This window comes from Trichosurus vulpecula, chromosome 8 (assembly GCF_011100635.1).
Source record: "Trichosurus vulpecula isolate mTriVul1 chromosome 8, mTriVul1.pri, whole genome shotgun sequence".
Lineage (NCBI taxonomy): Eukaryota > Metazoa > Chordata > Mammalia > Diprotodontia > Phalangeridae > Trichosurus > Trichosurus vulpecula.
This window is the reverse complement of record NC_050580.1, coordinates 43,485,328-43,501,477: the sequence shown is the minus strand read 5'-3', so window position 1 is coordinate 43,501,477 and position 16,150 is coordinate 43,485,328. Positions and strand designations below refer to the sequence as shown.

The following is a 16,150-nucleotide window of genomic DNA, read 5'->3' as shown; positions in this document are numbered from 1 at the left end:
TTACAATGTTGCTGTTCTTGTATAAAATGTTCTGGTTCTGCTCACTTTGTTCAGGGTCAGTTCATTCTAACCTGGATTCTCTGAAATCATCTCTTTTGTTAATTCTTGTGGTGTAGTAATACTCCATCACATTATATACCACAATTTGTTGTACCCTTCTTGGCTTCCAGATCTCCCTCCTCTTCTCTCTATCCCTCCTTCTACTTGATTAGGGAGCTTGTTTTGCTTGCAACAATTCCCTTCCTGAAATTAGCCTACCTCTCTACCACCCCACTCTTACCTGCCCTGTTGAATTTGTTGTATCTCTACATGAAACCGTGTGTGTCCCCAATCTTCCTTTGTTCATTTCAGAGAAGAGTAAGGTTCACCTGGTGCCCATTCCTCTCACCCCTTCCTCCATGTCTGTGTCTTCAGTCTTTTCTCACTCACCCCATGTTATGAGAATTAGCATGTTCCCCCCTTCCCCCAAGCCCACCCTTCTGCCTCCTTTCTAAAACACTCAGGAATGCCCATTTTCCCCTTCCCTTCATGTTCTCAGAACAAACCATTTCCCCCAGACCTCTACTGTTCTTCTTTAGCTCTCCCCACACCCTGTGAGGACAGGAAGGTTCTAAAAGGCCCCTAGTTTCTTCCCCTTCATTAGAATGTTCTCACTGTATACAGCTCCAATTATTTGAACATATTTTAATAATAATAGCTTGCATTTATATAGGGCTTTAAAGTTTGCAAAGTGCTTCACCAATTTTATCTCATTTGATCATCTTAACAACCCTGGGAGATAGGCACTATTAGCATCTTCATGTTATAGATAAGAAAATCAAGGCAGAGTAACTTAAGTGACTTGCCCAGGGCTCACACAGCTAGTGAGTAGTACCTGAGGCTGAACTTGAACTGAAGCTTCCTTACCCCAGGTCCGAGCCAAGCCAAGTTTGGGGTGAGCTAAAGCTTTAGTCTCTTTTCCTAGGATGTTAACTGTTGCTCAAGTTCCTCTTGGGACTTCTCTGGACGGTGTTGTTTTGGGGGTGGGGGGGTTGATTTGTTTTTAAAAACCAATTGTCCACCAGGAATCATCCAAGACAACAAAGGCATCAGGATGAAAAGCCATGCCATGAAACAATGTTGCCAGGGTGGGGAACCTGCAGCCTCAAGGCCACAGGTGGCCCTCTAGGTCCTCAAGTGCGGCCCTTTGAATTCAAACTTCACAGAAAAAATCCCCTTAATAAAAGGATTTGTTCTGTAAAACTTGGACTCCTCAGTCAAAAGGCTGCACCCAAGGACCAAGGCCTCGGCCACAGGTTCCCCACCCCTGGTGTAGAGCATGCGTTCTTACCTGGGGGAGGAGGGATGCCAGGAATTTTTGCTGTTGTTTTGTTTTAATACTTTATTAACTGTATTTCAATATAGTTTCCTTTGTAATATTATATAATTTGTTTTATGCACTTAAAAATTATTCTGATAATTTTACGCATTTAAAAATATTATTCTGATAATCTGATAGGGATCTATGGGTTTCACCAGACTGCCAAAGGGGTCCAGGAAACAAAAAAGGTTAAGAACCCCTGGTCTTATAGAGTTGGCAAAAGACCATAAGAGTACAATGTATTTCTTGGAGACAAGTCACTGGAAAACCCCCTGTTACAGAACTCATGTTTCCCCACCAAGTCTCCCCTGACTTGTAAATTTTTCTATTACTGTCAAGGGTACTGACATCCTCCCAGCCACCAAGGCCTAAACCTCAGTGTCACCCTTGCCTTCTCCCACATATCATCACCAAATCTTGTCATTTCTACCTTCCCAGTATCTCTCAGAGGTCCCCTTCTTTCCACTCATACAGCAACAGGTTTAATGCAAGCTCTTGTCACCTCTCAACTAGGCTACGAAATTCTTCTATTTGGTCTCTCTGCTTCCCCTTTTGACCCAGGCCAATTACATCCTCCACTCAGCTGTCATGGTGACTTTTCCAAAGCATATAGATCTGATCATGTCACCTGCTCACCCCAGTTTAGACCCTTGTCTTGGGCTACTCCAGTAACCTAACAGGCACCTCTTGCCTTTAATCTCTCCTTGTCTCTAATATTCATCCTACACAATGCACAGCCCTCCCTCACTCAAATTAAACTCAAGTGCAAGTCATGTCATGATTTCCCTGATGTCATGGTCCTCTTCAACAATGAAGGACAAACACAACATCCTACACACCCAAGCCAAACTATTTTCCCAATAATACCACCATGACTGGTACGTCTCTACTCAAAAACCTTCCATATAAAAGTACATCATTCAAGGACCATGTAGGAAAGGAACCAGAGTCAGACAAGAGGAGACACTGACAACAAACTACACACAACTAAAGTTAGACCATTAAGGCCAAGTTGATTTGCTCTATTTGGCCTCAAGGAGGCAGATTTTGGCTCAATCTTAACAACGAATTTCCCAACAATGACAGCTATCCAAACTGGTATGGGCTGCCTTCTCCAAGAGTGCCTTCCAGACTATCTTCCTCTACTTCCTGACACAAAGCACTCATGGTGGACCACCAAGCCTGACCTTAGGATTCAAGGCTACCTAGGTGCAGGAGACACCTTAGCACATCACTTTATGGTGGAAGAAGCTCAAGTCCAGAGACGTGAAGTCACTCCTTCACAATGACAAGACGGTAAGTAAGTAGCCTGGTAGGGATTCAAACCCAGCTCTTTTGACATGAATCCCATAGTCTCTCCACCAGACAGGGACTTTTCAGTCTGCATGGTTTTGTGTATACTGACCTACCCACTTGTCCCCAGTCTTTTTGGTCCATCCAACATGCTACTCCTCTACCGAGTCTCATCTCAAGTCCCACCCCCACAAAGCCCCCTCAACTGCACCAGGCTCAAGCATCTCCCTGACTCTTGAGCATCCACAGCAACAACAGACTGTAAGAGGCCCTTGGCAATCAGGCCTTGTCAAATCATCTGTTGTTGCTGGGACCCATTACTGAACTTTTTATGTAATTTATCTTCAGACTTTTCTGTCTTACCTTTCAAACTAGAGTATAAGTTTCCTGAAAGCAGGGATCATAGGTCATACTTCCTTCATAACCCACATGAATGCGCACTCCAGCACTTTGGCTTACATGAAGGACATTTGATAAGTATTTCAGGTGATTTTTGTTTCAAATAATCGCCTAAGGCGATGCCTTAAACAACAAAACAACTTTTTACTTACTGTACTTATTTTTTTAGATTAGTTCCACCATACAAACATGTGTAACATCATATTAGCTACTTCCCCCTCCACCCTGTCCCTTTTTCCACTGTTTCTGTTCTTTTGCCTCCACATTCCTTTTACAGTCAGTCTTTGTGTCTGTGTGTGTGTGTTTTGTGTGTGTGTGTGTGTATGTGTGCACTTCACACAAGTCTTTCAATATTTCTTGAACTGCTCATATTTATCATCTGCAATTGCACTGCATCAGTATGTTTCAAGAGCCACATCCTAGTTAAACATTTGCGTTGTAGTGTTATTATAAATATCTTTAAATAGGGAAGTCTTTTTTCCCTAATAAATAAATAGGGTATACAGTCCCAATGAATGGTTATTACATCAAGGCGTGTGATTATTTTCATAAAAGCCAGATTCCAGACAACTGAATTAATTAAACTATCTTGGAAAGCAACATATGAGTGCAGACAGATTCAGCTTGCTTAACTTTTTCCTCTTAAAAGCACTCAAAGGGAATGGATGGTGGTTAAAGTAAGCAATAATGATTTTTAAATGTGCTAAGTCATCAAGATCTTTATTCAGGATGACCTAACATTTCACTACCACTCTTAAGTAAAGTTTGTTGAATGAATGAGACCTGAATTCAGAATCTCAAATTCCTCAAAAACTCCCAGGAGATTAGGCCTACCTGTATAGTGAGACCAGGGGCCATGACGTTCAGATCTTTCTGTAGGGCCTGCTTCAAGTTTTCATCTATCTGATCTGTTTTTGGAGGCAAGAAAACAGCAAGTGTTAAAATACATAAAATTTCTGCTATTCTACTAAAATTTAAACAAAAACTGTCATGATCAATCCTGGGCTTTAGAGAGTTGGATTCTTCATGAAGCTCAAAATTCCTCTTTAAAAAGTGGTGTTATGGAGCAAAGGAGCACTAGGTTTAGTGGACTTGGCTTCAAATCCTGGCTCTGCTAACTTAATGACCAGGTAATGGTGGGGGAGCCACTTAACCTCTAGAGTTTAGCACCTTCATTTGCAAAATGAAAGACAAGATGGTTCTAGCCCAAAATCTATGATTCTATGTTTGTAATATGGCTTTCTGTGGTGGAAAAAGTGTCAGGGATTATTACATCAAGGAAGTTGGAGATTTAATAAACTGCTCCAAATTACTCAATCAGTGGAGAATTTAAGCCTTTGGTCTATAAAGTCATAAATTTCATTAATCTGAACACTAATATATAAAAATCTGCATCAAGTCGAATTTGACATCACTCTAATAACCATACATCTCTTTCCTTTTTAATTAATTTATTTTTAGTTTTCAACATTGACTTCCACAAGATTTTGAGTTCCAAATTTTCTCTCCATCTCTCCCCTTCCCCCACCCCAAGATGGCATGCATTCTGATCACCCTTTCCCCGAGTCTGCCCTCCCTTCTATAACACCCCCCTCTTCTCCCCTTCCCCCTTACTTGCTTGTTGGGCAAGATAGATTTCTATACCCCACTGCATGTATACCTTATTTACCAGTTGCATGAAAAAACAATTTTTAATATTTGTTTTTAAAACTTTGAGTTCCACATTCTCTCCCTTCTTCCCTCCCCACCCGCTCTCATCGAGAAGGCAAGCAATTCAATATAGGTTATACATGTGTAGTTATGCAAAACATTTCCATAAGTCTTATTATGAAAGGCTAATTTCTCTCCATCCTATCCCACCCCCCCACCCCCATTTATTCTATTTTTCTCCTTTGGCCCTGTCCGTTTTGAAAAGTGTTTGCTTCTGATTACCCCCTCCCCCAATCTGCCCTCCCTTCTATCATTCTCCCCATATGAATCTTTTCCACAAGACATAATGACATATCATTTTTCTACCACTGTCAGCCTTATTTTGATTTTGGATACAGGTCCACAGGAAAGTCTTTAAATAGAGTTTTCTCTCCAACACATCTACCCTCCACAAATTCACCCGTTTTCTCTATTACCAGATTAATGTGTTCACCAATCTCAGGTTAACAAGTGACACTACAAATTTGGACAAACCAAACTGCCCAATCCCCGGAAGGTCAACTGAAATCAGCCCTAGTCAGGAGATCTTAATCAAGTGATAGTTCACAATTCTCAGTGCTCTACTTGGTAGATGTCCTAGCCAACTGTTGCCTACATGGCAATCCCCCAAATCTGGCACACCCTCCACTAAAGAAAGATTTTACTATCAACTTTCTCCTACCCCAAAATGATTCTGAGTCTTCAGGAAAAAGAGAAATAGCTCTCACTTTAATTAAGGACCTAGTTTATCTAAACATTCTACTCAAACTTCAAGAACACTAATCTATTCAAACCAGAGACTGCAGAATGAGCACTCCTCCTGACTCCCAGAGAGCTGTTTCACTAAGAAGAGAGGTTAAGGTGTAAAGAATCAAGGAGATAAAATTTACCCAATCTCTATTTAATTATACACCATGAGTTTAAGAAGATAATATCTGTCCTTAAAATGATTTTCTCCCAAAGCATTTAAAATCTAAATTTACAAAAAAATTTAACCTCAAATCATGTTAACTATTTAGAGTAGTTTAACAGTATTGTTCTCAAAGACACAGTTATTTTTATAAGTTTAAGAACATTGCTTTTAATAAAATACAAACATTTAGTAAATTTTTACTTTAAAAGCATCTATAAAATCAACATAATTTAGTATCAGCATACTAGGTGTCGATCTGCATAGTGAAAATGGGGGAAAAAGCACTCACCAAACAATTCAATGTAAACTTCCTGAAGAGTGTGGGCGCTGCAGAACTGGTTCAATTCATGATGTATTTTATTGAAGATTAAAGTCTTATCATAATCTGCAGTGTAGTTCTTCACGATATCAAATACTGAAAGAGAAGTACACAAGATAGCCTTCCAGGACAATACCCTGTGCCAAAGAGAAGGGACTCAGAGCTTTTTTAGAGAGTACTCAATCAAGAATGCAGCTTCTACCTAAGCCAGAGTTTTCCAACTATAGGGTGTACTGCCAAAGCTTTGGGGAGCACAAAGCAATGACCAAAAAATTAGGCCATTTTCAAGCATAACAAATACTCCTTTCGTTTTTGTTTCTTCAAAGAAAACAAAATCAAGAAAAACAAGGAAAATGGAGAATTTGATGCAGGCAGGCAATGGAAGCTTATGGAAGGGGTGTGTCCCAGAAACGTAAGATATGTCCCCCTATCAGCCCATTCTCGAACAAAGATGGCCAGAATCCATACTGCCCTCGGCAGACACCAGATTTGGAGGTTTCTTGGCAGGCAGGGCAGGGGATTGTCCCTGTTCTTCAGGCCCCTAACAGGGTAGCTTTCTTGAGGCTCCCTGGCTGGTCTCAAGTCTCATCCTCCAAGGATGAAGGAGATTCCCAGGGGTCCAGGTAATAGAGGGCTGAGGCCCTTCTCAAGCCTGCCACTCAGATGTGGGATGACAAATGCATGTCTTTCCCCACAGTCCCAGGTACAGGGTAGATTGCAGTATGAAAGTTTAAAGATTGAGAGGCTTGCCCTTCATCATGATTTCTCCTTTGCCTTCGGGAGGCAGCTTGGCCTCTGAGCAAGTCACTTAACCTCTCTGGGCCTTAGTTTCCTCAACTGTAAAATAAGGGGGTTGAACTAGATGACCTTATAATCAATTACATCTCTAAATCTATCTATAATTCCAAAACTCTGAATGCTATACAGTTATAATTTATTATTTTATATATAGTTTTAATTTTATATTTTATTACAAAAATTGTAACAAATTCCTTATTATATTTGAATAACATACTAGCTAAAAAAACTATTTGCATCAACTGTTTTATGAAGAGTAGGAGGAGAGGCAGGCAGCCCCATAATCTGCTTGTAAACAAGGGCAGCATCACTATGTGTAGTGTGCAAATGTCTGGACTAAGTGGAGAGAAGATGTCAAAGCCCAGGCAAGGGGCAGGATGATTTCCTTGACGACCAAGAAGATTTAGAATAAGCATAATTTAAGGAAGTTAAAGTAGGGGACAACAAGAAAGAGAACACAGGGTTCTTAGACAGCTAAGAAGAGAAACAATCCAGATTATCTAAAACAGAAGGCTTTCTTTCTCAGTACTACTTATCCCCTAAGGTAAACCCAATTTTAAGCACCTGTTAAATTCCTTGCACTAGGCTGGGTAAGTTGAGGCTACAAAATAAGTAGAAGACACAGTCCTCCCACCTATATGGAGTTTGGTTGTAAAGTAAATCACACACACACACACACACACACACACACACACACACACACGAAGGTGTGACCCCAAGGTAACAAAAAAAAAATTATGTGGTACAGATAATAAGCATAAAAGGAACTGGAACAATTAATGTAAGCTAGAGTCTGAAAGAAAGACGTAGTACTGAAAACGGGACTCCAAGGAGAGTTAGAATTTGGATAGCTAAAAGACAGAGGTAAGCATATTCTTGACAAAGGGAAGAATGTGAACAAAGGCAGGAAAATAGAATTGAGTCAGGTCTGTTGGGGAAATAGTAAAGGGACTGGGTTTGTGGTGAATTTGGGCTGGAAAGTATCAAGAAACAAGGTTAGATAGGTAGAATAGTCTTCCAACTCCTGCACCTATTATACTTGGACTTCCAAATAATTACAAAAAAAGGTTAGGCTTGGGTAAAAATTAAAATGTCCTCAAATGAATTGTCACTAACAGTATTACGCCTACCTTAAGACTATTAAGTTAACCACTTTCCCAAATATCAGCTATGTATACTTTGATTCTGACACTAGCAATAATAGAAGAGATGGGCACAATACCTGCAAAAGGAGCCAACATATTAACAACTTCTATTCGGTCAATATAGATCATGACCCCACCGCTAGGAAAAAAAAAAAGACATGAAGAAAGTGAGTTAACTATAAGATACCTAGCTGTAAAAACCAACCTGCAAAACCATCTGCTCAAATATATTACATACAATGAGTCATCTCAGCAAGATGAAAAAATCTAAAAATATATCCTGTCCTTCACACATCAAGATGACATTATCAGCAATGGGGATGTATTTGTATTGCTCTATCTATCCACATTTACCTAGTTTTTCTTGTAATCAAAGGCACACACAGTCAATTCTCATCATTTGTGGTAACTATGTTCTATAAAGTCACTGTGAACACAGAGTTAGGAATGCTGAACCAGTGGTCCTAGGAGAAATACAAGGCTAGATCCCTGCAAGCCTCTGGTCATAACAGTTACTTTAGCAGTTTCTGGAGCAATCTCACATTTAGATTGGTGAATTTCGTCTTCCTTTTCCTGGATACACCGTATTATTAATGCATTAACATTGAACTCACATTGAGCAACACTATCATTCCAAACAAAACCTGAATGAAACTTACTTAACATACATATTTTCTTTGCAAAACACATCACAGACTTCTTGGACTTAGGAACACTAGACGGCACTTCATCACTACCTTTAAGAGCCGTTTTAAATAATAAAATCACAAACAAAAAGCAGAAAAATGCAAAAACGTGGCACTACAGAGACATCAAAAAGGATGCTTGTTTTTAGTGTTAGGGCTGAAACAAGCAATCGGTAGCATCTTGTTCAACCTCAGCTGAGAAAGTGCACATCAGGTGGTTCCAATTTTTCATCATTCTGCACACATCCACAAATGACCACGAAAGTGCCACGAGTATTGATTTTTGGGTTACAAATAAATTTTAGCAAGTAGGCTAATTCACAAATATGGAATCCTCAGATGAGGACTGACATTATTCCCCTTTAAGGTGACCATAGGAGTGAGTCATGTAATCTATGATTAGGAAACTAGCCCACATGAGAAATAAGCCTCATTCCACATGGGTAATTAACTAAGATGATCAACCACAAGCTTTGAAAATCAATAGAAGAGGCAGCTAGGTGGCTTAATAGATAGAGCACTGGTGTTGGAGTCTGGAAGACCTGAGTTCATATCCAGACTCAGATACTTAATAACTGAGTGACTCTCGACAAGACATTCAACCTTGATTGCCTCCCCCCACAAAAAATCAAGTGACTCTTCCAAATAACCTCTAAAAGCAATCCATAAAAAAGATAGAAAATATGACTAACACGAGAAACAAAGTCTCTACTTTTATAGAAAGTATGACTAACACAAGAAACAAAGAAAGTCTCCACTTTTATAGAACGTATGACTAAAGTCTGTATTCTCCATAGGCCATCACTTCCCTTTACAGATCCAAAAACTTTCTAGGTGCCTAATATTATTTCTCAATCTACATGAATTTAGTGTCTGAGATGTTATAATTTATATTCTTTTCTTCTTGGAACAATTCAATGTGCTGATTTTATTCTCCATATACTTTAGGCCTAGACAGCCTTGCCCTCTTTTGCATCCTCAAAGTATACTGTTCCATAAAAATGCCTGTGCAGATGGTTTGTAGATTTAATACACTTCTACTGTGTTACTGAAATTTCCTCATGGAACTCCCTTTGGTTCAATGGAATTTAAGACTACTGATGTGAAGGGTATAATATAAAGATTCTGTTTAGAGACAGGCCTCCACTGGATTACTGAGTCCAGAAACATCCCTAAGCTTTCTAAGCAATTCTCAGATTTGTGAATAGGAACATCCTCTATAAAAAATGGGAACCAAAAGCAGGCAAAAGGGAAACCTTACCTGGTTCCACAGGGCACATTTTTAACTTCATCAGTTTGTAGTGTTGTCTAGAGAGAAAAAAGAATCAATAGTCAAAATATATGCATGTGTTCCCCAAAGCAATAAATGCTCCAGAAGCAAGCCTTTGTTGGGCACAAGGCACAGTACCTGAGATAATAAGGTGAAAAAAGGTTCCATTACGATGTCATTTCCCCACGTAAACTGAGGGCATATTATGGCCATCACCAGTTACGAATTTTTTGGCCACAGCCATTCTCAAAAGCTATCTCCCCAGTTTTATAGGGATTCTGATGCATAGCATCAGCAGAAAGAACCCCATCACCCCAGTAATCACAGATCTTCCCAAGTACTAATGTAGAAGCATCATGGCAGCAACTGAATAACACCAAAAAAGATCTGATGGGCTCCAGATGCTGGTAAGGAAACCCTTTCCCCAAGAAAACATTTCCCCGCCTGGGTCAGAGAATCTGGGTGAGGGTGTGTAGCTACATGGCTCATCTACAGAGACAGCCCAATAGACCGTATGTCTTTGTCCTTGGCATCTGACTCTCCAGATTCTCATGCTATATAAAAAGAGTGTATGTTAACTTTCCAAACTTCTTTTATCCTAATTTCTTGAATTCTACATTGCAGTTAAATTGGAAAACTAGTTATTCTCATCTTTACCCTGCAGAACCCTGTCTTCCATCAAAGCTAAGTTCAGGTGTCCCTCTTCCATAAAGCCTTCTTTGATGCCACTGGTTGTGAGTGCCCTCTCCCACCTCCATTTTCCTTGTACTACCCTTCTTTGTGTAAATGTTGTATCTCCCACTAGAATGTTAGCTCCTCACGAGCAAGGACTGTCTTGTTGATGTGTTACTTATGATCAAGATAACCCAGCATAAGGCTTTGCACAAAGTAGGCACTTAATGTCTGTTGACTTGAACTGAACTCAAAAAAACCCTTAATATAAATAATTAAGTGCAGTACTCTCCCTTTGTTAATGACCCTAGAACACAGATCCAACTTTAGTCATTGGTTAAACCTTCCCCTAGGGATGAAATCCTCCTTCAGAGAAACTTATCAGTGTAATGCCTTGATCATGCTATCCTCTCTCAAGTGATTTGTGCTGTAAAATTTGGATTCAGTCAAAAGACTACACTTAAGAATCTAGAACCCACAGGTTCCCCACCACTGGACTAAGGTCCTCTGCCTTCAAAACCCTTCCAAGTATCTAATAAGTACAAGGTGTACAAAATAGACAATTTAGAACACAACACTAAACTTCAGGAGGAAGAAAGGAAAAAGAAATAGAAGAAAGAAAAAGACAATAAAAACCCTAACCTTAAGAAGGTCACAATCTAGCTAGACAGATAAAACAAACCCTTAAAAAAAACTGTACAAAGCAACAAGTATAAAATAACATAATACAAAGATTTATTTCTACGATCTTTAAAATAAATGCCTAATTGCTAGGGATAACAGGCCAGTAAGGCAAGTGAAATTTAATCAGGGAAGGTCTCCTTGAGAAGGCATTTTTAAAGCCAGGTCTTGAGGGAAATCAAAAACCAGAAAGAAAAGATAGGCAACCAGAAATAAAGCCCAATGTCTATGTACAAATACACGAAGTTTGGATAACAAGTACGATAAACTAGAGAGCTTAATGAAAAAAGACAAATTCAACTTCAGTTGATACGACTGAAAATTGAATGAAACATACTATTAAAATATGGCTCTGGATGACTGCACTTTATTCAAAAGAAAGAGAATTGGTTAAAAGGAGGAGAGGAGGAAAACAAGGACAAAAGGGTGAAGTAGCCATGTATATTAAGAAGATATGCTTATGTGAGGAAACCCAGGAAGCAGGGAGGGGAAAGCAATAGTAAAGAGCATTCTGTTGACAAAGATCCTAACTACGGAGGTAAAGAATTCACTATTCGACAAAACCTGTTGGGAAAACTGGAAAGCAGTCTTGCAGAAATTAGACACAGACCAACATCTCACACCATATACTAAGACAACATCCAAATGGTGAAGGCCCCAAATACACTAATATTAATAACAGTGCCTTTTACAGTAGCAAATAATTTAAAACAAAGTAGATGGCAAAGAAACAATAAATATGAATATACAGAAGCACTGGAAGATGTAATATGTGAACAAAGTGAAGTAATCAGTATCAGAAAAACAATAAACAAAATAACAACAATGTAATTGTAGACAACTACAAAGCAATCAAAGCTAAATGCTGCAAAAGTATAAGCGGGGGTACATGAGGATATATTAAGTGCCTACTATGTGACAGGCACTGTACTAAGCGTTTTGCAAATACCATCTCATTTGATCCTCTCAACAATCTTATAAGATATTATTATTATATAATATATAAAATATAATTATATATCATTTTATATTATTCTATTATATAAAATATAATTATGATATATTATATATTTAGATTATAATTATATTATCATATAATTATATTGTATATCATGTATGATTATAATTATATCATATATTATAATTATATAATACATAGTAAATATATCATATATAATAATATATTATTTGTCCCCATTTTACAGTTGAAAAAACTGGGTCAGACTGAGGTTTCCAACTTTCTAGGAAGTGTCTGAGGCCACATTTAAACTCAGGTCTTCCTGACTCCAGGCTCAGCATTCTATCCATTGCACCCTCGAACTGCCTCAAAAGAAGTTTAGCCCCAAAGAAATAGGCATCTCTCTTCTTTCCATGGATGGGAGACTATGGGTGGAACAGTTCATATAAAATCATTGTAGGTGAAATAAAAACAAACAATAGTTTAGTCTGAAAAGAGAAGTCAGTGGGAGGTGATGGGGAATAAGGTAGATGAAGAACCTTTACAGGGAAGATGGGATAGATTTGTTCTGCTTGGCCTAAGAAGGCAAAACTAGGAGGAGTCAACAACAACAAGGTAAAATTCCCCACCAACAGAGCTAAGCCAAATGGAAGAGGCCACTTTTAGAGGCAAGCTTCCCCTCTCTAGAGGTCTTCAAGCAAAGGTCTGATGACCAGCTGCAGAGCACATTGTGCTTACTGAGCCCTACCCTCTCTCCTAACCTCCAGACTCAAATCTCCACCTGCCTATTAGACATCTCCAACTGGACATCCTATTGTTTCAACAATCCGGCTAGCAGCTGTTGTGGGGGTGAAGACCAACAACAAGAATGCTACCTGCATGCTGCAAAAGCACAGGTTCTTTTGATCTGCTTAACTAAGGAAAGCTATGTGAAGGGGTTGACAAGCTTACTTTAATTCAGCACACAAATATCATTCACTTAGTTCAGGGGGAAAAGCCAGCACCCTGAACTTCAGAGCAAATTACAAACAAATTATAAACATCAACAGACAGACCAAATACAGATTCAAATCCCAATATATAGTTACCAGAGTTTAACAAAGTCTCAGCATCCGGGTTACAAGCTGGAGGGCCCTTAGCTACAGCTGCCCGGAGTCTCTGCATCAACACTATCTCGAGTGAGAGCCCTAAACAAATTACAAACAGACAGACCCAATACAATTCATACTTACCAACATCTAGGTTCAGCCCAAGAGCTCATAACGTGGGCTGGCCCAGAGTCACTCTCACTACCACTGCTGTGGGAAAGAGTTCCAAAGAAGAGAAGGCCAACCCCTGGTTTTATATCTTTTTCAGCATCAGGGGTGAGTCACACATGCAACTCACCCAAGTGACCTAGAATCCACACCCACTAAGGTTTTACACCTAATAGGGGTTTGGGCCTGGGGCTTAGCACCTAGTAAGGCTCAATGAAATACACTGAATTACTCAAAGGAAACAAACCAAACTTTTCAAGGGCACTTGTTGAACTAAGTGCTAAGAGCCCATTTTGCTTACCAACACACCTACTAACATAGGTAACCCAAGAGGTCCAATACAAAATTCATTGTCTTTCCCTCCTAAACCTGCCCCCCATCTTCCAAACTTCCCAATTACTGTTGAGGACACCGCTATCCTCCCAGCTAACCGGGCTCCCAAACTAGATATCATCCTCAACTCTCGGCTCTTTCTCACACCACCACATCCAATCTACTGTTGAGTCTTGTTGAATTTACCTCCATAACATCTCTCATATAGGCCTCCTTCTCTCCTCTGACACTGCCACCACCCTGGTGCAGTTCAAATCCATCCTCAGACACTTACTAGCCATGTGACCCTGGATAAATCACATGATCTTTGTCTGCCTCAGTCTCCTCAACTGTAAAACTGGGGTAACAATAGTACCTTGCTCACAGGGTTGTTTCGAGGATTGAATGAGATATCTGTAAAGCAATCAGCATGGTGCTTAGCACAACGTAAGCACTTAATAAATGCTCCTCCTAATCCCCACTTTGACCCCATGCTTGGACTATTGCAATAGCTTGGTAATTTATCTTCCTGCCTCAAGTTTCTGCCTATTCTAGTCCATCTTCCACTCAGCTATCAAATTAGTCTCCTAAGGCATAGGTCTGATCGCATCTCTCTCTCTCTCTCTCTCTCTCTCACTCACACACACACACACACACACACACACACACACACACACACACACACACACCATTCAATTAACTCCAATGGCTCCTTATCAACTCCAGGATCAAATATAAAATCCATTTTGGCATTCAAAATCCATCACATCCTGGTCCCCTACTACCTTTCCAGTCTTCTTAAATCTTACATAATACCACACACTCTGAAACCAGTGACATGGCCTCCTTGCTATTCCTTAAACAAGACACTCCATTCTCCCAACTCCCAACAAATGCCTGCATTTCAACTGATTGCCCCCATCCCTGCAATGCTTTTCCTCCTCATTTCAGCTTCCAGGATTTCCCTAGCTTCCTTCAAGTCCCAGCTAAAATTCCATCTTCTACAGGAGGCCTTTCCTGATGTCCCCTAATTCCAGTGCCTTACCTACACTGATTATCTCCAATTTCTCCCTTCTAGAACTTGTTTGTACTGTTGTAGAACTGTTGAATTGTTTGCATGTTGTTTCCCTCATTAGACTGTGAGCTCCTGGAGAGCTAGGACTGTCTTTTGACTTTCTTTGTATTCCCAGTGCTTAGCACAGTGCCTGGCACATAGTAGGCAGCAAAGTAGGCTTACTGATCTACTGACTGGCACAGGTTTAATGGCCAATGAAGTATACCAGAAGAGAGGTCTTTGGTGTTTAGGTATAGGTTGGATCAATTGGTGCCAGATTTGCTTTGATTCTCATATCCTACGATTCTAAACATGGACAGAATTCCTAGAAGAGCTGCATTCAAGAGTCCAGGGTTAAGAACAAATAAGTTAATGTATGATCAAAAGCCACTGTCCAATAGATAAGTGATTAAAGGATACGAAAAAACAGTTCTCAAAAGACTGCAAACTATGGCTGTCAGATATAACTCATGCTTAGAATCAAAGAGAGCTAATGAAGTTCTTTTCTTCTGGTAAGACATAGGACATTGTCCCTCCTTTTATAGCAAATTTATATTATCAAGCAGTTTTGTAAGCACAATGCTCAATCTATGGGGTGATAGATACTGGAACATCCCTGAGTTACTATAACGGGATGCAAGAATGAATAGCTTACAATTTTAATCTATATTCGTGGCCAAATAAATATAATATAGAGATAACATCCTCCAAAAGGAGGAAATAATTTGACAAAGTAATAAGACAAAGATGTAATGTGATAGATGTCTAATTAAACAGGATAGCAAATTTTGAGAAAAGCAACAGGATCAGACTGATTTCTCTAAGAATTATATGTACTGGATGTATATGACTGGCTTCCAAAATTTATCATGTTTTGGTAAATAGATCTTAAATTTGGATTTCTGCACAAAAATTGTATAAGATAGTGGTAAAAGTGAATTTATTTCTCCTTTATTAAAATATCTGATACTTTTAAAAGGCAGATGAGCTCATTTTATGATTGGACCTTCACATTTTAAAGGATTCTTATACCAGGTACAGGATTTGGTTAAGGATAGAAATAGCAAATGATATATAAACTGAAATTCTCTGAAGTTTCAAAAATGGAGAACCAAATTTAAGTGACTGTACTAATCTATATTGTCAGAATTATCTGGGAACTTCTAGACTTCCATTAGAGAAGCAATACCCCTTTTTTGAACTGTCCTAAGAATAAAACCTATTGCCAAAGAAAGGATATCTAGGGACCAGATAACTATATCGGGCATCTGGGATTCAAAAAGTGCTGCTTAAATAGATATTGGGAATAGGAAACTGGGATACAAGGAATTTAATGTTAGTTAAC

General features: G+C 39.3%; 1 protein-coding gene across 2 annotated transcripts in view; it reads right to left on the bottom strand.

Moving 5' to 3' along the window:
• Positions 1–16,150, bottom strand: part of ERLIN1 (ER lipid raft associated 1) — a 59,061-nt gene that overhangs the window by 29,694 nt on the left and 13,217 nt on the right. For both annotated transcript variants that reach the window (XM_036735317.1, XM_036735318.1), the window contains 4 exons: positions 9,864–9,910; positions 7,994–8,055; positions 5,944–6,069; positions 3,887–3,960 (listed from right to left, as the gene is read on the bottom strand). In XM_036735317.1, coding sequence (XP_036591212.1) covers positions 3,887–3,960; positions 5,944–6,069; positions 7,994–8,055; positions 9,864–9,910 — 309 coding nt within the window. The remainder of the gene's footprint in view (positions 1–3,886; positions 3,961–5,943; positions 6,070–7,993; positions 8,056–9,863; positions 9,911–16,150) is intronic.